Source organism: Ambystoma mexicanum, chromosome 14 (genome assembly GCF_040938575.1).
Source record: "Ambystoma mexicanum isolate Mex_15411 chromosome 14, UKY_AmexF1_1, whole genome shotgun sequence".
NCBI classification, from domain to species: Eukaryota; Metazoa; Chordata; class Amphibia; order Caudata; family Ambystomatidae; genus Ambystoma; species Ambystoma mexicanum.
In genome coordinates this window covers 647064013-647087819 of record NC_090940.1, presented here as the reverse complement: position 1 = coordinate 647087819, position 23807 = coordinate 647064013, and the positions used below count along the sequence as shown (strand labels likewise).

Genomic DNA, 23807 nt, shown 5'->3' with positions numbered 1-23807 from the left:
GGAGTCTTGATAGGTTTCAGGTGGAAATGGTTGCAGTGGGAGGCCTGACTTTAACTGGCCTCGTTATTGGGACAAAATGGTGACTGCTCATAGGAATCCCTGGTGCATTGGTTGCTATGGGTAATCTTTACAGCTTTCTTTTTCCTCTTCTTCGTCCCAGTGGTTTTTGGAAACAGCACTGGAGAGGAATTATGGGAGTTGTGGTATTCAACAAAAAGGGGATAAAGATGTTGTGGATTATTATCAGAAAAGGGAATTTGAACGTAGGGTTGTTGAGAAGTGGGTGTCGAAGAAGGAGGGGTAAAACTTATGCTAGGATTTAGGAATGATTTTGGTTTTCCCGGATGGTTTCGCCTTCTTTTGTATATAGGGAAGGGTTGGGTCAGGATGGGTCTTTAGTGACAATATCCCATACAGACAGAGGGGATGTCGGGTAGGGGTACGTGAAAAGAAAGGGGATACTGCGTCTCGACCAAGGCCATTCCTTCCATAGTCCCCAAGGATCCCCTGCGCAGGTGATCCTCCCTTGCTTGTCTTCCCCCAGGGTTGGGATCCTTGGCCTCCTGAACAAAAGATCCCTGAGGTCTACCAGTGAGAACACCCTCGGTACACTGCTTAATAGCATGTATTTAAACACAATTGGCAAGATTCTGAAAATGTATTGGCGCAAATGATCAGGTGAGCACACTGGGCATGAATTAGCACTTCTTAGATGCCTTTTGTGCACTTCAGGGGGCGTTCCTGCACATTTAAAAGCACAGGTCGAATTCTCAAATATCATGCACTTTTAAATGAGTATAAATGAGGGCCATCCTCCTGCGCCTGTTGGGAACAGGTGCAAGGGGAGCCGCAAACCAGCACAGGGGAAATTCTAATCCTGTCATGAACTTTTCTTTAGGTGTGACAGCTGTGGTTCAAACCACGTCTGTCAAACTTGCATTTCCATCCCCCAAACACTGATGGAAAACCTGTTCTCTCTGCGTGTCTAAAAAGAGTCGGGCCCTTAAAGGGTTGCCGGGCATCAGTCACACATTTCTGTCAACCGCGCGCTTCTGAAACCAATTTACGTAAAGGGGATGCATTGGAGAGTATTAAAAGAACAATACCAACAGAACAACAAATATGTATTTCAGATTGAATGATTTCTTAAATAAAAGTAAGTTCAGCATTTGGAATTATTAGGCATAGGTCTTTGCATGTTAAGCTCAGTGAGAATGGGTTGGTGGTGGACTTGGCCATCTGGCCATCAGGTGAATATTTAAATTCCTGCTTATATATGTTGTGACGGAGCATATCAGGGTGATAGTTTTGAAGAACAATGTCTGAGCTTCATCTGCTTGACTGTCAGTGACTGAAGGTCCTGAGTGACTGGCACATGCTGGTGTTCACCTTCGGCAGCGGGCGGAACTGTGAGCCTCTGTGTTCTCAAGCGGCTGCTGATCATGTATTATGTTTGCAATAAGACAAATGTGTGTGTGTTTGCACGTCGGGAAAATGAATGCAATGTAACATATTCTATTCTATAGAATTTGTATAAAGCGCCAACTCGCCCGCGGGCCTCAGAGCGCTGCATACATGTTGCCTTTAGTGCTGATCGGGATAGAAGCACATTCATTGGTGTGTGGGGTGCCTTCCTGTTTAAAAGCCTTATCCCTTCTGTACCCTTTGAATTCGTTTTTCTAACTATTAACCTTGGTGTGGATGATTCTGTCCCACCTTCATCCCTCCCAGCCCGACCTTGGTCAGCCCCTGCACATGACCAACCGTTGACATGAAACACGCGTCAGAGAACACAATAGGTAGCATGCTCTGTGGTTCTACAGCAATAATCAATAGCAAACAGTAGTTCAGCACCTTGGGCTGTTATGATGTCCTCCAGGGACGTCATTTGGGGGGCACCCTGGTCTCCCTTGCTACCCCCAAAAAATATGTTTTACTTTATTTTTAATGGAAGCTCCTGGAATGTGGCCATTGCCATGTGGCTCTTTGTTTCTGGAGTGGCTGGCTTTCTTGTTCAGGCCTCATAAAAAAACAGAGGGATCCCCAAGTGTACCACGTTGAGCAGTGACGCTAAATATGAAAGAATAGGAATAACAAATAATGTACCTTTCTGGGATTCTATACAATAATTGCTAGACTCATTCAAGGTTTTTTTCAGGCACACTTCAGGGGGTGAGTCGCTGATTTAGTCTGTTCTTAAACACCTCAAATTCACAATGCAGACAAAAACCTCCAAAATGCATTTAGGGCCTCATTACACGGAAGGCGGTGATCCAGGGTGCTATTAGCACCCTGGACCATGCCGGTAAATTACCGGCACCGCCTTGGCGGAAAGGGGATTTACCGCCCCATTCCAAGGTTGGTGGGGCGGTAAATCCCCCTTCCGCCATTGCCCTTCCCCATTCCCATTTCTGCCCCATAGGGCTCTATGGGAATGGGGAAGGCGCTAATTACGGCACCGCAATTTTGCGGTGCCGTAATTAGCTCCGAGGTCCCTTAGCGGGTTGGTTTTTAACGCCTGCAAAAAGCAGGCGTTAAAGCACCAACCCGCTAAGGGACCTCGTAGTAAGGCGGTAATGGTTAACGGTCACCGTTACCATTAACGGTGGCCGTTAACCATTACCGCCTTCCGTGTAATGAGGCCCTTAGAGTAGAAGAAGCATCCATTTTGGACTATGTATTTTGCTTTTTGCAAGTTGCAGTTATACCATGTTTTCTTCTGCAGGTTCATACCCCGGCAAGGCCAACTCATCCTTTCATCCTTCTGAGGTCAATAAATGAGTACCAACACAGGTTGGGTGATATTGTATGTATATTTGTTCTATATAAAGCGCTTAAGCGTAAGTGCTATATAATAACACATCATTATCATTTGGCCTTGGAGGTCTGCTGCATTCACAGCAATATGGGCCTATACGCACTGATATTAATGGTACATTTGGTGGTCCATTCTTACATGAAATGTATATGAGATGACAGTGATATCGTAACCATATTTTTCATAGTGTACTTAGGAACAATGCTATGGGATGCCACTTCCTGTTTTCTCAAGAGTTGAAAGGTCGATTTCCATCACTTCCTGTGATGTCACTTCGGGGTGGGGTCAAATTACATCACTTCCTATGATGTCATTAGAGGCAGAGGGTCGTGTGATGTCACTTCCACTACGCATGGAATTTTGGTGAAATGACGTCCTTGATGTCCTCATTCATAAATGTTCCTACTTAGAAATGTTAAGCATTCGCTAAAGATTGAAAATAGTGAAGAGGAATTTACATACCTTTTTTTTCATTTTTCTCTGCTTCTTCAAATAAGCCGGGTAAATGGATCACAACTCCATTGCCTAAGTAAACAAGTGAAAAATATATTATCTGAAATAGTCATTATTTGAACTCTACTTCATAAAACATTTCATATCAAGCTGGCCTTGGACATGGCAAGACACATAATATTCCTGACAGCTGGCTACTGTGTAGCGCCTATTGCCTTTTTTCTAAAGAAATCATTCCATGCTGTTGGTGCTGGCTAAAGCCTTCTGGGAGTTACGGGTTTCAAACAGTGGACAGAGGGCTTGTACACTCCATCCCAGTAACATAAAATATCATAGAGGCAACTACTGACACACTATTTCTGATGGTTCAAGATCCAGTGCACACGACATAGAGAGACTGTATGCACTGGCAGCTGAATGCAATTATTTTCATGAGCAATCACCTTACCTTCAAATAACCAATAGCAGTCGCTTGCCTGTTCAGCCAAGTTGCACATTTCTCCACTCTTGCATGTGGAGCAGGCAGAAAATACACAAAGCTTGCAGGTTAAAGTTAACCAAACCAAGTGATGTGACGGTACTTAGTGAAGAAATCGATTTGTAAAAATCGATTTCTTCAAAGACTGATTTGGAAAGACTGCTCCGAGCAGTGTTTCTAAATTGAACTGTCAGCCCCTGCGAGGCGCACGAGTGCGCGCAGGCGCTGACAGGCACGCTGGAGCCAGAAGAGGGAAATTGCTGGGGCCAACGTAAGTGGTTTGTTTTTGTGTATGTCTGGGTGTGTGTGTGAGTAATGTTTGGGGAAGGAGGCCGTGGGCAGGGAGCTGGTAACTGTAAGTGTGTGCGTGTTTGAACGCATGGAAGTCTGTGACGAGAAAGGCTTTTGGCGGGGAAGGGCGGAAGAGAGGGAGGTAAGGTGGTTCGGGGGTGGAACCCCCGATTGACAAACAACCTGCCAGTGTGGGAGGGGTGGGGCAGGTAAGTGGGGTGGCGGAAGAAAGGATAACACTGGTAGAAGGTTGCCCCAAGAAGGTATGAGGATTAAGTCAATAACAAAGAAGAAGGACTTGTGCAATCTGCATGGGAGGAACTGGATACCAAGTATAAAAATGAACAAAGGAGAAGCCTTGCCGCGGAGCCGTACGCAGCCGTAACGAGAAACACAATGGTGGCAGGTGCAGCAGTATCCAGTCCTGTTGGTGAAACCAGCCGCTGTCTGATGTTTCCAGCGTGGGAAATTCCAACACCGACCGACAGCTGTGGAAAAGCAGTGAGTGGCAAGAGGACGCCAAGGAAGTTCTCCACCTGCCGAGTGGAGGCAGACCAAAACCCCGAGCCAGGAAGATGCTGCTAAACCATGAGTGCAGAGGAGATGAGCCCACAGAGCTGGAGAAGTGTGCCCCCTTCCCAGAAAGTCTCAGCAAGATATCAAAGCCACGTAAGAGGTTAAGGGAGGTACATGAGAACCAGATGGGACACAGGGGTTGGTAAGAGGTAAAGGGAGGTACATGAGAACCAGATGGGACACGGGTTGGTAAGAGGTAAAGGGAAGTACATGAGAACCAGATGGGACACAGGGGTTGGTAAGAGGTAAAGGGAGGTACATGAGAACCAGATGGGACACAGGGGTTGGTAAGAGGTAAAGGGAGGTACATGAGAACCAGATGGGACACAGGGGTTGGTAAGAGGCAAAGGGAGGTACATGAGAACCAGATGGGACACAGGGGTTGGTAAGAGGCAAAGGGAGGTACATGAGAACCAGATGGGACACAGGGGTTGGTAAGAGGCAAAGGGAGGTACATGAGAACCAGATGGGACCCAGGGGTTGGTAAGAGGTAAAGGGAGGTACATGAGAACCATATGGGACACAGGGCCTAAGGTGGCTTTTTTCCCGGCCCAGTATTAGCAAGGACGTTAGTGGGCATAATGAAAGAATGGTCTGGCACCCCAGCTGTGAGATGGCTAGCATCAGAGGAAATCTTCCTCGGTGCACTGGCAATAAGGAAACCACTGGCCACCAGAGAAGGGTCTGGCACCCCAGCAGTGAGATGGCTAGCATTAGAGGAAATCTCCCTCAGGGCAGTGATAACGAGGAAACCACTGCCCACAAGAGAAGGGTCTGCGACCCCTACAGTGAGAAAGAGAGTATAAAAGGAAATCGTCCTCTGTGCAGTGGTAGTGAGGAAACCACTGGCAACCACAACCCACCTGAGGAGCAGGAGCTCCACCAAGTAGGTTCCGACCCTGCAGGAGCAGCGGGCCTACAAAGGAAAGCATCCCTGAACAGCCAATAAATATTGGTAAGCTCTGCCACCATTGCGCTATTTTTTGCAAAACCGCCATCTAAGCCCTGCATTATTGCACACTTGCGATCGTCGAAGCCTAGCAAAGAAAACCCTGATATCTGCATAATTCTGCCTGAAAGAGCACTCTTTGTGCCCTTTTCCACCATCAAGGTACACGAGGTACTGAACTCCTTCCAAGATGGCTGACCGATTCTTGCCTTCAGCCTCCTTTGCCTAACCAGGCCCCAGCAGTAGACACTGCCATCCGCCGATTGGCTACCTGGCCAACTTCCACTCCCATTGGACGCCGGCCCATTCCCTCCAAGGCCCAAGGGAAACAAGGCCAGCGCCTGTTTCATGCCTGTTTATGCCGTGTCTGCCGTCTGCCAGACCCCCTGGCTCTTACACATTGGCTCCTCCTAAAGGTAACATTTCTACACCACCTCAGCCGCTGCATTGCACTGGGTGACCACATACTATTCACGTGCTATTGCCTGACCCAAGGCTGCTTGACTCATATGCTTAATCTAATTAACTGTTTATATACTTGCGATCGATTGTCACCAGAAATAGTATTCTTTGCTGTTTGTTCCTACCTAGTCTCTAGTCATGCATTCCACCTCCCTCACCACGGCTGCACAACACGTCACTATTCATTGTCTAACGCGCACCCACTGACCCTTCTCTAATCACTTCTAGTGATCACAATACTCCTAAACGTATCCTGCAATCTACAGGGATTACTACTTGCCCTATCACTACCTACCACTATCTAGAAAGGTAGATTAATCCTCCTCCTGCTCAGCACCCACTAGCCAAATACTCCCTAACTGCTTTTAAGTTGTAAGCCACTAAGCAGCCTTACTCCTCTGCACTGCGGCTCCCACCGCCTGCTAATGCAATGCTGGGCTACCCATAACAACAAAGCTGCTCTCAATGTGCAAAACTCACTTTAGGTACACTCACTTGCAAAACCACTCCAGCCCTCTGCAGCGAAGTTGCATCTAGATTGTGTGAGTAACTGTCATTGTAACATACCTTTTGCCAATCTATGCCTGCCTACAGCAGTAAAGCTGCATTTAGATTGTGTGAGTAAATGTCACTGTAACATGCCTCTGCCAACCTATTCCTGCCCACAGTAGCAAAGTCACATCTAGATTGTGTGAGAAACTGTCTCTGTAACCTGCCTGATTGCCTAACAGTTTGCCTTTGCAAATCTATTCTTGCCCACAGCAGCAAAATCATATTCAGACTGCATGAGAACTTGCTTTAGTAACTAGCCACTGCCAATCTTCTCCTGCCTATAGTAGCAAAGCCACGTTTAGACTGAGCGAATATTGTTAACGCCCATGTACTTGGTATCCGTTTTCATAGCTTGCTCTGACTGTCATGTTTAGCCTTGCCTAGCTTTACCTTCTTAGCACTCAAGTCACTCATATGAACACACTATGCATCTGACATTACACTGTTCTACTCAGAACCATCCTCTACTTAATCACCTTACAAGACCCCACACTGTTCTACTCAGAACCATCCTCTACTTAATCACCTTACAAGACCCCACACTGTTCTACTCAGAACCATCCTCTACTTAATCACCTTACAAGACCCCACACTGTTCTACTCAGACCCATCCTCTACTTAATCACCTTACAAGACCCCCACACTGTTCTACTCAGACCCATCCTCTACTTAATCACCTTACAAGACCCCACACTGTTCTACTCAGAACCTTCCTCTACTTAATCACCTTACAAGACCCCACACTGTTCTACTCAGACCCATCCTCTACTTAATCACCTTACAAGACCCCCACACTGTTCTACTCAGACCCATCCTCTACTTAATCACCTTACAAGACCCCACACTGTTCTACTCAGAACCTTCCTCTACTTAATCACCTTACAAGACCCCACACTGTTCTACTCAGACCCATCCTCTACTTAATCACCTTACAAGACCCCCACACTGTTCTACTCAGACCCATCCTCTACTTAATCACCTTACAAGACCCCACACTGTTCTACTCAGACCCATTCTCTACTTAATCACCTTACAAGACCCCCACACTGTTCTACTCAGACCCATCCTCTACTTAATCACCTTACAAGACCCCCACACTGTTCTACTCAGAACCTTCCTCTACTTAATCACCTTACAAGACCCCACACTGTTCTACTCAGAACCTTCCTCTACTTAATCACCTTACAAGACCCCACACTGTTCTACTCAGACCCATCCTCTACTTAATCACCTTACAAGACCCCACACTGTTCTACTCAGACCCATCCTCTACTTAATCACCTTACAAGACCCCACACTGTTCTACTCAGACCCATCCTCTACTTAATCACCTTACAAGACCCCCACACTGTTCTACTCAGAACCTTCCTCTACTTAATCACCTTACAAGACCCCACACTGTTCTACTCAGACCCATCCTCTACTTAATCACCTTACAAGACCCCCACACTGTTCTACTCAGAACCTTCCTCTACTTAATCACCTTACAAGACCCCCACACTGTTCTACTCAGACCCATCCTCTACTTAATCACCTTACAAGACCCCCACACTGTTCTACTCAGACCCATCCTCTACTTAATCACCTTACAAGACCCCCACACTGTTCTACTCAGAACCTTCCTCTACTTAATCACCTTACAAGACCCCCACACTGTTCTACTCAGAACCTTCCTCTACTTAATCACCTTACAAGACCCCACACTGTTCTACTCAGAACCTTCCTCTACTTAATCACCTTACAAGACCCCACACTGTTCTACTCAGACCCATCCTCTACTTAATCACCTTACAAGACCCCACACTGTTCTACTCAGACCCATCCTCTACTTAATCACCTTACAAGACCCCACACTGTTCTACTCAGACCCATCCTCTACTTAATCACCTTACAAGACCCCCACACTGTTCTACTCAGAACCTTCCTCTACTTAATCACCTTACAAGACCCCACACTGTTCTACTCAGACCCATCCTCTACTTAATCACCTTACAAGACCCCACACTGTTCTACTCAGAACCTTCCTCTACTTAATCACCTTACAAGACCCCACACTGTTCTACTCAGACCCATCCTCTACTTAATCACCTTACAAGACCCCCACACTGTTCTACTCAGACCCATCCTCTACTTAATCACCTTACAAGACCCCACACTGTTCTACTCAGACCCATCCTCTACTTAATCACCTTACAAGACCCCACACTGTTCTACTCAGAACCTTCCTCTACTTAATCACCTTACAAGACCCCCACACTGTTCTACTCAGACCCATCCTCTACTTAATCACCTTACAAGATCCCCACACTGTTCTACTCAGAACCTTCCTCTACTTAATCACCTTACAAGACCCCACACTGTTCTACTCAGAACCTTCCTCTACTTAATCACCTTACAAGACCCCCACACTGTTCTACTCAGACCCATCCTCTACTTAATCACCTTACAAGACCCCCACACTGTTCTACTCAGAACCATCCTCTACTTAATCACCTTACAAGACCCCACACTGTTCTACTCAGAACCTTCCTCTACTTAATCACCTTACAAGACCCCCACACTGTTCTACTCAGACCCATCCTCTACTTAATCACCTTACAAGACCCCACACTGTTCTACTCAGAACCTTCCTCTACTTAATCACCTTACAAGACCCCACACTGTTCTACTCAGACCCATCCTCTACTTAATCACCTTACAAGACCCCACACTGTTCTACTCAGAACCTTCCTCTACTTAATCACCTTACAAGACCCCACACTGTTCTACTCAGAACCTTCCTCTACTTAATCACCTTACAAGACCCCCACACTGTTCTACTCAGAACCTTCCTCTACTTAATCACCTTACAAGACCCCACACTGTTCTGCTCAGAACCTTCCTCTACTTAATCACCTTACAAGACCCCACACTGTTCTGCTCAGAACCTTCCTCTACTTAATCACCTTACAAGACCCCCACACTGTTCTACTCAGAACCTTCCTCTACTTAATCACCTTACAAGACCCCCACACTGTTCTACTCAGACCCATCCTCTACTTAATCACCTTACAAGACCCCCACACTGTTCTACTCAGACCCATCCTCTACTTAATCACCTTACAAGACCCCACACTGTTCTACTCAGAACCTTCCTCTACTTAATCACCTTACAAGACCCCACACTGTTCTACTCAGAACCTTCCTCTACTTAATCACCTTACAAGACCCCCACACTGTTCTACTCAGACCCATCCTCTACTTAATCACCTTACAAGACCCCCACACTGTTCTACTCAGAACCATCCTCTACTTAATCACCTTACAAGACCCCACACTGTTCTACTCAGAACCTTCCTCTACTTAATCACCTTACAAGACCCCCACACTGTTCTACTCAGACCCATCCTCTACTTAATCACCTTACAAGACCCCCACACTGTTCTACTCAGACCCATCCTCTACTTAATCACCTTACAAGACCCCACACTGTTCTACTCAGAACCTTCCTCTACTTAATCACCTTACAAGACCCCACACTGTTCTACTCAGAACCTTCCTCTACTTAATCACCTTACAAGACCCCACACTGTTCTACTCAGACCCATCCTCTACTTAATCACCTTACAAGACCCCCACACTGTTCTACACAGACCCATCCTCTACTTAATCACCTTACAAGACCCCACACTGTTCTACTTAGAACCATCCTCTACTTGATCACTTTACAAGACCCCAACATGGCCCAGTCCCAGAACCAATTTTCACATGTTCGTGTACCTCCTAAGCATGTTGACATGGCCACCAAACCCTGTAGCCTCCAACAGAGAAACCATAAACTTCATGCCAGACTCCCAAGAATCTATGATCCCCGAACTAATGCCCACCTCACCATTAATCGCCCAAGGGACGCTTGGCCTACCCCCAATATCTCGCCATACAAAGTTACCAATGGCCAACACCCACTTCAGCTTAACTGTCGACTCTTCAGCGATCCCACTTCCTCTTCAAACTGCCAACACAAAGCTCAGCCTCTATCTGTCCAACCTACCCCAATTGACATAAAAGGCGCATTATTAAATGCCCATTCTATGGTAGCCCACGCCACAGATATAGCAGACCTAATCCATAATGAAAGCACTGACCTCCTGGCCATTACCGAATCCTGGCTTCACCCTGCAGCAGGCCCCGCAATCATGTTAGCCATTCCGGACAACTATACTCTTTTAAGATTGGATCGCACCACCTCCAGAGTTGGGGGTCTTGCTATAATTGTTAAGAACAACCTAACGCTAAGACTTTCCACATCCCATAATACAAACTCCTGTGAATCTCTCACTGCCAAACTTACCATCTCCAATAATCAAACTATCACCATTCACTTGATATACCGACCACCAGGCCCTCAAGGTTCATTTGAGGAAGACCTCATGAACTTACTATCTGACAACTCAAAAAACTCATCACAATGCCTTACCTTAGGAGACTTCAACCTCGGATTCAGTGACCCACTAGACCCTAACGCTTTACAGATTAATAACTCCCTTGAGGAACTAGGATTCACCCAAAAAATTACAGAACCCACTCATAGTAAAGGAAGGACCCTCGATTGGGTTGCCGAACACAATTGCCCTACCACTATCACTTCTATAATGCCTCAGCCTTGTTCCTATCACTACCTGATATCCTTTACGCTAGAAGCCACACCTCCCAAGAATACTAGCCGTATAGCACCTGCTGTTCCTCCCAGAAACAAAAGAAATATTACTCCTGAAAATCTTATCCTCCTCATCCTTCCTACACTGAATTCTATCTCACACCAGACTGACCCATCCACTATGGTAGAAATGTACAACAAAGTGATGCTCGCATCTTGAGATGTCATTGCACCATTGAAGGTTAGAAAGAGCAAACCTCGCCAACACCTAAACACTTGGTTTATGCCTCATCTGAAAGCAATCAGACAAGAGAAACGTCTAAGCGAAAAAATCTGGAGATCAGACCCCTCAGACCTCAACAAAAATAACCTGAATAAACTAGCCACCATCTACAAAAAAGAAATAATCCTAACCAAACAAGCCACGTAGAACTCCTGCATCTCCCAAGCCAAATCAAATACCAAAGAACTGTTCACCATCCTTAAAGAGGTTGAATCTCCCATTCAAGTTCCCGATTCCTGCCTTAAGGACAAAGATTGGTGCACGAGCATACAAAATGCTCTGGCCAATAAGATAACAACTCTCCAGGTGAAGATTAACAATAAAAAAGATACCCTGATTGCCTCTAAGACTGGTATCAATGCTGCTACTCCTAAGACTGTCACGAACATCATACCATCACCCCAGACCACTCGGACCCCACCCACACCTCTGACCCCCAGTTTCCACTTTCATAAAGTCTCTATCAAAGAAGTCGAAAAAGTTATCCTCACCCTCAAACTGTCAAATTGTCATGGTGACTTATGTCCAGCACAAATCATAAAAGACGCTGCCCGTGAACTCTCCCCATTCATCACTAAACTTATAAATGCCTCATTCACATCAGGCACCACACCTAGCAACCTAAAACATTCCTGGGTCCTCCCTCTCTTTAAAAAACAAACCCTGAACCCTTCCATCCCCACTAACTACCGCCCCATAACCACAGTGCCATTCCTACTGAAAATCTTGGATAAAGTAGTATATCTACAAATCCAGCATCATCTGGAACAAAACCACCTCCTAGGAGTGCGTCAGTCTGGCTTCAGACCTCAGCATGGCACTGAGACTGCACTCATAGACCTCAAGGCACAAATAGACACACTGAGAGACAAAGGTAAGATGACACTCTTGCTACTCCTTGACCGCTCAGCCGCGTTTGATTTGGTAGACCGCTCTATACTCTGCAACCACCTGGTCTCTGCTTCTCTCAAGAGGCAGTCGCCTCGATCCAGATCTTCCTTGATAATAGGACAATGCGCGTCTTCTCTCCCCTCGCAGCTGCGGACCCTGTGCCCATATCATGCAGTGTACCCCAAGACTTTTGTGTATCTCCTACCCTGTACAACATCTTCACAAAGCCCCTTTTCAATGATCTAGATGGTCTAGGTATCACCTACACAAATTATGCCAATGATACACAGATCCTCATCCCGTTGACGGGAGATTATGACAAGGATTTGGCCTTTGTGAACAGAGTCTACCACATCATCCAGGCATGGATGGCCTCTCACGGTCTACGCCTGAATGATGACAAAACAGAACTTCTCATTCTAGGTACCCCATCCAACATCAAAAAACTAGGTCCCAACTACGCATCCCTCATAATTGACAACAATAACATTACTGTGGCTAAGGTAGTTAAAACTCTTGGCTTCTACATAGACTCTACGCTTACCTTTGGTAAACAAGTAAACGCTATGGCCTCAGCTACCTCCTACACCTGCAAGCTGATCAGGGCAGCTAAGCCCTTCCTCTCACCCAATAACTGCATTACTTTAGTGAGAGCCCTAATCTTATCCAAATTGGATTATTGCAATGCCCTATATATAGGCAGCAACAAATACATTACGTCCAAAATTCAGACTCTCCAAAACAATGCCTTGAGAGCCGCCCTAAATCTCCCCAAAAATGCCCATATTTCTGACCTCAGGAGATCCGTTAATTGGCTCACTACGAAAGATAAAATCCTCCATCAAAACTGCATCTTTGACACACAAATGTCTTAACGAAGCAGCCCCACAATACCTCACAGCCAGATTCACTAGACAAAACAGCTTCACGTCCCCTAAGAAAAACTAACTCTAACCTACTATTAGTACCCAGATTTAAGCTTACCAAATACGGTGGGAGTAGCTTCCCTGTTAAAGCAGCACAATATTAGAATTCCCTCCCCCCTGCCTTAAGGGAAGATCTACCCTACTTACAATTCAGATCTAGCCTCATTGACTGGTGTACAGAGGAGCATGGTTTCACTGACAGGCCCATAGATCAGTGCGCACCCTCTAGTACTTGTAAGACAAGATAGCTGCACCATGTGAGGACTGGGGGTGCAAGATTCACATACTCCAACACGACTCAATAATGAGGACTCAGTAGGTTGGCAAAGGGAAGTCTGTTTAATGACAAGTACATCAAACAGTGAAATAAATGGAAATCAGCAGCATTGCGATCACCTGTCTCGCTCCGACTTCCTCAAACTTCAGTCGAACAGCAATAGTTATAGGCAAAACTCGTCATCACTGACGTCTAATTCTAAAAAACTCGACAGGCAATACAATTGGTTAGGAAAGGTGACTTAAGTATAGGTGCTATATCTGTATATGATAACAGGGCATGCAGATTGGATAACTCTTATTGGGTGGGCGTCTACGCCCATCCCACTACATCACACGTGATTGACGTCACTACAAGTACGACGTCTTATTGGTTCTACTATCTATAGGACTCCAGATAACTTGGTCCATTGTGATTGGGCAGGTTACACCCCTAGACATAAATCCCCATTTTAATTAGCGGCATGCAGAATGGACACCCATGTGCCTGGTGTCACAAGTTTCACCGTGCCTCCCTTCCATCAATCAGTATCTTAGGGCTATGTGTCAATTAGTTGGCTGGGTATGGCCTCGAAACTGTAGCTTCTTATCAGGAAAAGTTATGGCATCCTCGGGTCCTGGATGACATCAGGCGGTGGTACTTCTTTGCGCCTGGCTGGTCACGTGTTAGTTCACCATAAATCTGCTTCAGTTTCCAGCTTTTAGTGTATTTAATTCTGTTTCAGCCTCGCCATCTGCATGGGCCCCCCTTATCTTGACCTTCATGGGGCAGGCTGGTATGCTCTGAAACTTGAGTCTTGTTAGCTGACGCTCTCCTCCCTTTCTCTGGTTGACCTTGATTTCCTAGGCATGAGCCGCTCTTTGTTGAGTTTCGATTCCGCTCCTTCTCTTGCCTTTGGCTGGGTTACGAAACTTGGCCTGTCAGGCCTGTGGCAGCCTGGGTGCATTTCTGCTTTTGCAAAATGGAGGCGCACTTGTATAATGTGCCTTATTGAGGTAGATATATGGTTGGCGCTTGCCGCTCTAATCTTCTACTAAGCATTGCAAGCATTATCAATATCTTTAGCTTCTTGCGTTCCAAGCCTATTTACATACATTTAACTAGTCGGTTGCTTCCATATTGTCGCGTAGCAACGTTTCCTCACGTTTTAACATCGTCTCTTCTCTGTGTCCATTACATTTATTTTCGTTGTTACTTGCACTGGCGTGCTATCTTTGATAGCTGCTTTTGTTCATTCACGAGGCTGTTCAGGCCCTTGTGTCATTTCCACTGGCCTTCCAATAGGGCTCTTTGGGTCTCTTCATGGACTGCCTGTAGGTACTCTTCGTTTCGTGTCAGCGGCTGGTACGGCTGCCGGATAGGGTACGGTGCTGCCCAGGGTTGTCTGGTTATGGGTGCTTCAACAGGTATGGATCTTCTGATGTATACTGGGCAGAGTCCCAGTGCAGCTCTTTGTTGGTTCATTTGCTCTTCATACGTCACATACCTTGGCGAGTATGCTCCTGGTACCTCGAAATGAGGGGATGGGGCGCAGGCCATGTCTGGGACCTCCTCTACACTGGCTAAAGGAACATGACGTCTGGCCCTTCCCCACCTGCAAGCCTCCCAGTATTTATAGTATATAAATATGTGATTTCACTGTTTTTTGTTATATGTATGTGCCTCATACTTATTCTTGGTTCTTACTGTATATACCTAGTATTATTTGCCCTGTCTGTTGTTCATGCATACAGCATTATAACCTTAGCTGTGTTCATTCCTGTGTTCTTTGTAACTTAAGCTTAACAACCCTCTTCATGCCCGAATACCTCTGGGTCAGGTGCGCAATATAAATAATAAAACAAACAAACAAACAAACAAACCAGAGACAGGTCTCGAACTCCAACAGTGAGAAAGAACTGTAGCAAGCAGTACCAGGAGAAGGGAGTGATTCTCATGGTATCGGACAAAGATCAGTGATAAAGACGCCAGGGGAAGGAGGTCATTCCCCCTGGCCATATTGGGAACTGAACCAAGCAACTCCAGGAGAAGGGAGTCATTCTCCTGGTATCCGACTAAGAGCTGTGATAAAGACGCCAGGGTAAGGGGGTAATTCCCCCATCCATATTGGGAAATGAACCAAGCAACACCAGGAGAAGGGAATCATTCTCCTGGTGCAGGCCCAGAACTTGTGTTGAAGATGCCAGGAGAAGGGAATCACTCCCCCTGGCCTTATGGTGAACTGTACATATTAACACCAGGAGAAAGAAGGCATTCTCTTGGCACTGGGCTGAGAGTAGTACTGGTGACACCACGGGAAGGGAGTCATTCCCTCGAGTTCTATTGGGAACTGCCTAAGTTTACAACAGGAGAAGGGAGCCATTCTCTTGAAGAAGGAACTTTCTGTTAGTTTATGGTATAGTGTAAGGGTTAGAGCAGGATTTGACAGAGGACGGTGGAACTTTGATTTGACTGACATTCTGAGAATTCCTTTAGTTTTAGTTTGAGGCAGCGAAACCCCTCTTAGAGAAAGGGACAGTGAGGTTTTCTATTTGAGAAATAAAGGGTTATATCCAAAACCATGCCTCCGTTGGGTCAGTTTCCTTCTTCGGCACCTTACAATCCCTAAGCGACTTTTGACTATCTGCAGAGTTTCTGAATCATATTGGAGGCAGGACCCAAATATTTGTTCATCTCGTTGTTTCAAAAATCACCTGAGCTTAAAATTTAGAAGTGGGAATCCTTTTCGAGGGAAATCAAGTAACCTTTGCTATCTCTATAGCTGTGATTTTTAAATCAAGTAACCTTTGCTATCTCTATAGCTGTGATTTTTCATTTTTTTCTGATGGAGAAATGAAAATATGGAGAAGAGAATATGGGTGCAAAATATGCCTTGCAGTTTAAACCCCCTTGAGGACAGAGGCACAGAATACACTTTTCTTAATTGAGCAAATGTGATTGCATTCTCATATAGCCACAATACTCGCATTGTTTATTTGTGTGACAACATCCAAAAATAACTACTTACCAATAAAGGATGTGGCTTTTGGGTTAATAATGCCGCTTGGAAAGAGGTGAAAATCATATTCCTTTCCATCCACAACCACCGTGTGCCCCGCATTGTTTCCTCCCTGGAAAAAACAAAAGAGAAACAAGAAAGAAATATTCTTTTCACATTCATCTTTTTAATTTCTTGTAAAAAAAAGTTATAAAAAAACATCACATAGTTTTGAATGCCTTTCTAAACGATGGGTGCTGTGGAGCTCAGAGTGTGTGGATAACAGGGTGCAAATTGTGCTTAGAGTGGAAGAATCCAACTGGGTCTTCTGCAAATCCCTCAAACTCTTGTTGTTCGCCGAACACCTACCCGCCCACCCCCGCGTACCTCGAACGCTGTAGGTCTGTAAGTGTACCTGTACATGCGCTGCCATGCCTGTAACAATGTAACAATGTATCTATACATATGCCTACGCCCAGTCTTGCGTAAATGTAACTGGTAAAGCACCCTCGTGCCTGTGGGTTTGTGCGTGCTGTATAAATGAACAAATAAATTAAATTAAAGCAAAAACCTTCTAGCTAGGCATCCAAGTCACGGAACCCCTGGCATGAGTGCTAGCTACCCACATGCATTCACCACACAATGTTTTACTCGCCAACAGTGAATTATCACTCGCCAGTGGCTAGTGGCGAGTGCACGTTTTGTGGCCTGGTGATGGGAACCGTGGCATCTAACTTGAGAAAGTGAGATTGTGAATAGCGCATGCGCTGCAGAGTCTGCTTATCTGATCCGGCCTCATCTTGGAAATAAGCAAGTTTTGCCACTCTCGCTTCCACAGCCAATTACAGGAATTACAGTTTGGAGGTTGGAAAGATGGTTTCCAAATGTATGAAGACGATTGCAACATGGCCTCATAGCAAAGGCTTACCAGGTGTTACATCTGGCCCCTCGGCCCTCACATGCATACGCGCACGCACACAGCTCAATGAGGACACAGGACGCGATGTTGCTTGCTACGCGTCCCGGCGGCAACTTCCGCACGGACGCAGTTTATTCAACTGCGCATGCGCGGGTCCATAACGAGGCCCGCGCATGCGCGCTACGTCCAACTGGGACGTCACATCCCTTTTCAACTTTAACCAAAACAATGTAAACCTTCGGGGTGTGCATACCCCTGCACAACTGGTGCCCGTGTGGGCGGGTGCATGAATAACTTGGAGTCTCACCTTACGTTTCTCAGTTCAGTCACCTGAGTCCAGGACGTAGTCCTTGAGATGCCCTGGTAGTCTCCGCTCGCGGCGGACCGGGTACCTTGGCGAGATGGTGGCCGGAGTAGAACACTCCAGTTCAGCGCTAGCGGAGTCCCTGTTCTGCTCGCCCTCCTGATCTCCAGGTGGGCCCTCCCGACCCATGGCTTCCTCTGAAACCCCGTTCTCAGCGGGTGTTTCGATTCTTTTGAAGAACGACCGGTTGCGCGTGACTGTTCCTCGGTCGCAGGCTGCCGTCACCATTGTGCCCTTTAAATGCGTTACCTTCCACGGGCGCGGCTCAAATGGCAGGGACAGTTTCCCCTCGGGGTGCCGGTTTCGGACCAGCACTGTGTCCCCTACACGCACCTCCTTTTCCTGCAGACCCCTCCGTTCACTTTCTTTGTCGTTACGCCTAGCCCGTTCTTCCTGGACACCCTCGTTGTTTATTATCCCTGGCGGACGGCCTTCCTCTTCCGGTAGCATTCCCCTCGGGCATCGTCCAAACAGTGCTTCGGCGGGAGCCACTCTCGTGGACTGGTGGGGTGTCATGCGGTATTCTCTTAGAAACTCCACTAGCTTTCTCTCCAGGTCTTCACCGCCACTGGCGGAAATTCTTAGGACCTTATTAAGAGTCCGCATCATTCTCTCGGCCTCTCCGTTGGCTCGCGGCCAGAGTGGGGACACCCTACGATGCCGGATCCCCCTTTCCCGGAGGTAAGTTGCAAACTGGCTGCCCTTGAACAGAGGCCCGTTGTCTGAGCACAGTAGGTCCGGGAACCCAAGCGTGGCGAACATTTTGTCTAATGCCTTCGTCGCGAACTCTGTCGCTGTCGACTCCACCACCTCCACCTCGGGGTACCTGGACCATTGGTCAACTGCTACCAGAAAGTACATGCCACGACCAGTCGAGCCGAAGTCCACGTGGACAGTTCCCCATGGTTTGCTGCTACGCTCCATCGACCTTATCGGCGGGGCTCTGTCTCCTGGGGCTGCTGCTTGGCACGCCACACATCTCCTCACGAAGCTCTCCACTCGCCCCTCCAAATCCGGGAACCATACTTTGTGTCTCAGCCGAGCCTTCGTTTTGACAACCCCTTGATGACCAATGTGGGCCAGTTCGAGTACCCTTGTCCTCAGTGCCTGTGGGATGACTATTTGTCTCCCTCGAAGTATTAGCCCATCGTCTGAGACGGAGAGTTCATCCCTCACTTTCCAGAGTGCTTGGAGGTCGCTCTGGGCCTCTGCTTGACGGCACGAGTTGTTATGCAGTACCTCCCTCCAATCACCGCTCCTCATGGCGGCCTTGATGATGCTAAAAACCTCGTCCTTGGAGCATTCTGTCGCAATTGCAATTCTTGAGATTGCCATTGGAAGGGACCCTTCCACCACCTGACACAGCAGCCCGTGGCACTCGTTCGCCCCAATGTCGGTGACAGAGTTTTCCTTGCTGGGGTGGCGCGACAGGTAGTCGGCCGGGTTGTTCGTTCCTGGTCGGTAAATTAGTTTCACCCCATACTCCATCAGGGCAGGCATCCACCTTTCGATCCTGGGGGGCGGCTTGAATGACACGCTCGCCAGTATGGGCAGTAGCGGCTTGTGGTCAGTCACCACCACGACAGGTTTGCCCAGAATGTACAAGCGGAAATGGCGACAGCCCCACAGGATGGCCAACACCTCCCGTTCGATCTGCGAGTATCTCATTTCCGTGTCCGAAAAGCCTTACTTGCGTAGGCGATGGGACGCATGTCCCCGCGATCATCGGGTTGCAGCAGCACAGCCCCTACTCCCACTGGACTCGCATCGACCACCACCTCCGATTCCACCTTGGGGTTGAAGTATGCCATGGTGTCCCCATCAGATAGGGCGTTTTTCAGGGTCTGGAATGCCTCTTGTTCACCGGTGCCCCATTTCCACGCTGCGTCGTTCCTTGTTAGCACTCTGAGTGGTTCTGCCAGCGACGCTAGCCCTTTGATGAAACGCCCGCAGTAAGTTACCATCCCCAGGAAGCTCCTTACTTCCGTGCGGGATTGTGGGGGGGCGGCTTCCTTAATGTCCTTCACTTTGGCTGGGTCAGACGACACACCGGCCGCATGGAAGATGAATCCGAAGAAACCAATACGGTCCTTAAAGAACTCGCATTTTTGTCGATGAAGGGTGAGCCCTAAGTTCTTCAGTCTCTGGAGCGTGTTCTCCAACCTCTTCATGTGCTCCCTTTCCGAGTCCGCGAAAACTACCCCTTTTAGGCCAGCCAACGCCCCCCTGATGGTGTTCTGGAATACTTCGGCAGCAGACGAGATACCGAAGCTCAGGCGTTTAAACTGGTATAGGCCGTCATGCGTCATGAAAGTTGTTATGAACCTGGAGTCCGGGTGCAGTTCAAGCTGATGGTAGCCCGCTCGTAGGTCCAGCTTTGAGAAGACTCTTACCCCCTGAAGCTCTCCGATAATGTCATCTAGAGTTGGAGTAATGTGCCTCTCCCTCTTGATCGCAGCGTTTGGGAGGCGCATGTCCACGCAAATTCTCACCGCCCCGGGCTGTTTCGGCTTGGGAGCCACCACAATTGGTGACACCCAGGGTGTCGGCCCCTCCACTCTCTCAATAATGTCCATATTTACGAGCGATCGGAGTTCCTCCTCCACCTTCTCCCTTAGGTGGAACGGAATCCTACGGTGCTTGAGGGCTGTCGGTCTGATGGACTCGTCGATATGCAGGCGTACTGTGGGTGCGTTAAGCTTCCCTATACCCTCGAAGATGCCCGAGAATTTGTCCAACAGCGTTTCAATGTCGATCTGGTATACTCCATATGCAAAGTGAACCAAATTGAGGGCCTCCGACGCAGCACAGCTGAGAAGCGAGTGAGGGCTAACATCCGTGACAAAGAATTTTGCCTTGATGGTGCTTTCCCCCCTCGACACTGGTGACACGAATACACCCTTGAGTGGCAACGGGGTGTCTCCCCCAAACGTAAATATCTTCGCCATGGACTTGTCCAGTGCTGGCGGGCCTGGGAGTTTTAGATAATCTTCCTCCGCCAGCACGCATACGGATGCTCCAGTGTCGATGAAGATCTGCGTCAGCACGCCCAGTATGTCTACCACACACCTGGGTTGTCTCCTCCGTTTGCTTTCTGAGGCAATGTTTGAAATGAAAAACACTTCTTCTTCGTCCTCCTCTTCTTCTTCTTCTTCTGCAAGTTGCAACCTCCGCACCTCCTGTTCGAGAGCTGCGATGCTGCGTTGCCTTCTGAAACTGCTGCCCCTTGTTCTCGCGGGGCCTCTCTGAGTAGGTACAGGAGCAGGGGCGCGGCACATGCGGGCATAGTGCCCCGGTCCATTGCACTGTCCGCAGGATCTCGTTTTGGCAGGACACTCCTCTACATGTGGCAGGTCATATCCGCAATCTTGGCAGATTGATCCGGGTGCAGTGGGATATCTGTTCTCCGTTGTCTACGGGACCCACTTATCCTTCAGCTTCGTCCTTTTGTTTACGGCAAAAGCTTCCTCCCTTGCGCTTGGCCTGACTGCCGCGTCCATGCTCGCTCCTCTGGATTCTGCCAGCTCGTACGTCCGGCCACTATCTAGTATCTGCTGCAGTGTCCACCCCGGCTCTCTCAGCACTTGTCGCCACAATTTACCTGAGCTGCAGCCCTGGAGGACCTGGTTCCTTATCATCAGCTCGTCGTTGTCCCAGCGACATGTGTTGGCTATCATTCTCAGTCTGGCGCAGAATTGATCGAGAGACTCTTCCTCCCTTTGCTTCTCTCGGCAGAACAAAAATCTTTCATAGTCGACATTCGACTGTGGGATGAAGTGGTTTTCTAGCGCAGTCTTGACAGTGTCGTACGTGACTACTGGCAGGGTAAATGATTCGTAGATGCGCATAATGTCCAGCCCGGCCGAATACAGAAGTGTCGCCCTTTTTGCATCGTCGTTGGTGGTTCCGGTCGCTGTAAAGTACATCTCTAACTTCTTGACCCATAGTAGCCACCTGGGTCCTAGTTTGGACGGGGGGCCCGACGTGTCAAACTCCTGCATGGGCAGCAGCGACCCCTGTTGTGTCCTCACCGCTCTTGTCGCCACTTCTGTCTCCTCGTCGCTACTTGCCATCTTCACAGGTCGCACAGGCACCTCTGGGTGTGTTAGAGGCCGCAAACCTGGCTGGTGTAAGTCTCGACGTACCTCCCGTTGTTGTCTGTCGCCTTATCCTTGTGTCCGGCTTTTTTTTTTTGGATTGTCCCCAAGTTGTTGGGGACAATCAAGTGTTCCAAAAATGTTCCTTTCTTCTCCTTGTAGCAGCGCACGAGCACCTTTTCAGGCCGCTACTGCTCTGAGGAGAAAAACGTTCGTGCTCGGTCCGCGTCGTGTCCTCGCGTGCCGATGTGGATTGTGCGCCCACGTACGTTGGGCGAACGCTGTGGTGGCAATCCCGCCTCGTCGCCAGTTGTTACATCTGGCCCCTCGGCCCTCACATGCATACGCGCCCGCACACAGCTCAATGAGGACACGGGACGCGATGTTGCTTGCTACGCGTCCCGGCGGCAACTGCCGCACGGACGCAGTTTGTTCAACTGCGCATGCGCGGGTCCATAACGAGGCCCGCGCATGCACGCTACGTCCAACTGGGACGTCACACCAGGCAATTCAAAAAACAGACACATGTTTTCTTGCTCTTCGATTTTGAGGTCAAGTGGAAGTCAAACGTTCGCCGTGCTGTGTGACCCAAATATCCCGAGTTCAGGGGCAAGGCGAGTGGGCTTAGCCCTCCACTGCAAGTCAGGACAGGAGGCAGTGCTCTCCTCACACACACACAGACACTCCGCTTTGGAGCAGAGGCAGCTTCCCCAAGAACTCGCTTACGAGGAGGAGGAGGAAGTCCGCACAGGCGCCTGGGGACAGAACCAGCTCTTCCAAAATGGCAAATGACTCTTCCGGTAGCTTTTAGCAGTAGTTTCTTTGGTGACAAGAAACAAGAGAGACTGGGACCGGAGCAAGGGCACAGACAGGGGAGCCGAGTTATGAATTTCCCCGGGGGTGGGGGAGGCCCCAATACAGGAAGTTTTTTTTTTTTTGATAATAAATCTTTACAACATCCAATTTTTTTTTTTTTTTTTCTTCAAACATAAAATTCAAGTTTCCAAATACATATAAAACATATTTCTTCAATGTATAACACAGTTATTATTAAAGTATAAAATATTTCTACCAACATACAAAAAGCATTTATAAGTCTAAATTCAAGCACTACAAGTACAAACACTATCGGATGAGGGTTTCAATGTACTTGGGCCTACTTAGATAAAACATTTACAAATTTCACATCTTTTACTATTCTTTACTATAATTCTCGAACCAATCGAGTTTTTTTTCAATAATTTGTAGTACTTTGACTAGTGCAAGTATAAGTGAAATCCTGTTTCCCCACATACATTCTACCCATAACATTTCTAGGGGAATTCCCAAGGTGCCAAATAGGAATTTGCCCAAATATTTTTGTCTAACTTCCTCAAAAGAAATACAGTATAATACTAGATGTTTCAAGGATTCATTTACATCACTCATACAAAATCTACAATTCAAGTTATTCCCCTCATTTTTGTTATGTTTCCAACATTTCATGCGGTCTTTCGTTAACAGTAGATTAAACTTGAATCGCATGTACGTTGTTCTAATAATATTACTAGGTACCTGCCTAATATATAGTAATATTGGTTTTTGGTTATGCCTAAATTTAGAATATTCTTCATACATTTTATATTGTCCAATTAAATCAGATGTATTTGCCCAATCATAAATATATAATTTTTTTTTTACTATTTGAGGCAAGGTAGCTAAGTCTATTGTACTTTGCGCAATCAAATCCAATACCTGTTGTATCTCCTTATAAGACTTCTGTATAGAGTCAGGTTTGCCCCTCTTAATCATAACTGCTAAATCTTCATATAGCGAGTTTTCCATTGGTTGGAGAACTTTAGCAAAGTTTGCCAACCTG

The 23807-nt window shown here is 47.4% G+C and overlaps 1 protein-coding gene across 1 annotated transcript in view; it reads right to left on the bottom strand.

The window, feature by feature from the left end:
- The window catches only part of ADSS1 (adenylosuccinate synthase 1), a 220677-nt gene that overhangs the window by 125094 nt on the left and 71776 nt on the right, over positions 1-23807 (bottom strand). The window contains exons 2-3 of the mRNA XM_069638146.1: positions 16600-16702; positions 3281-3343 (exon numbers count right to left, since the gene is read on the bottom strand). Of these exons, the coding sequence (XP_069494247.1) occupies positions 3281-3343; positions 16600-16702 (166 nt within the window). The remainder of the gene's footprint in view (positions 1-3280; positions 3344-16599; positions 16703-23807) is intronic.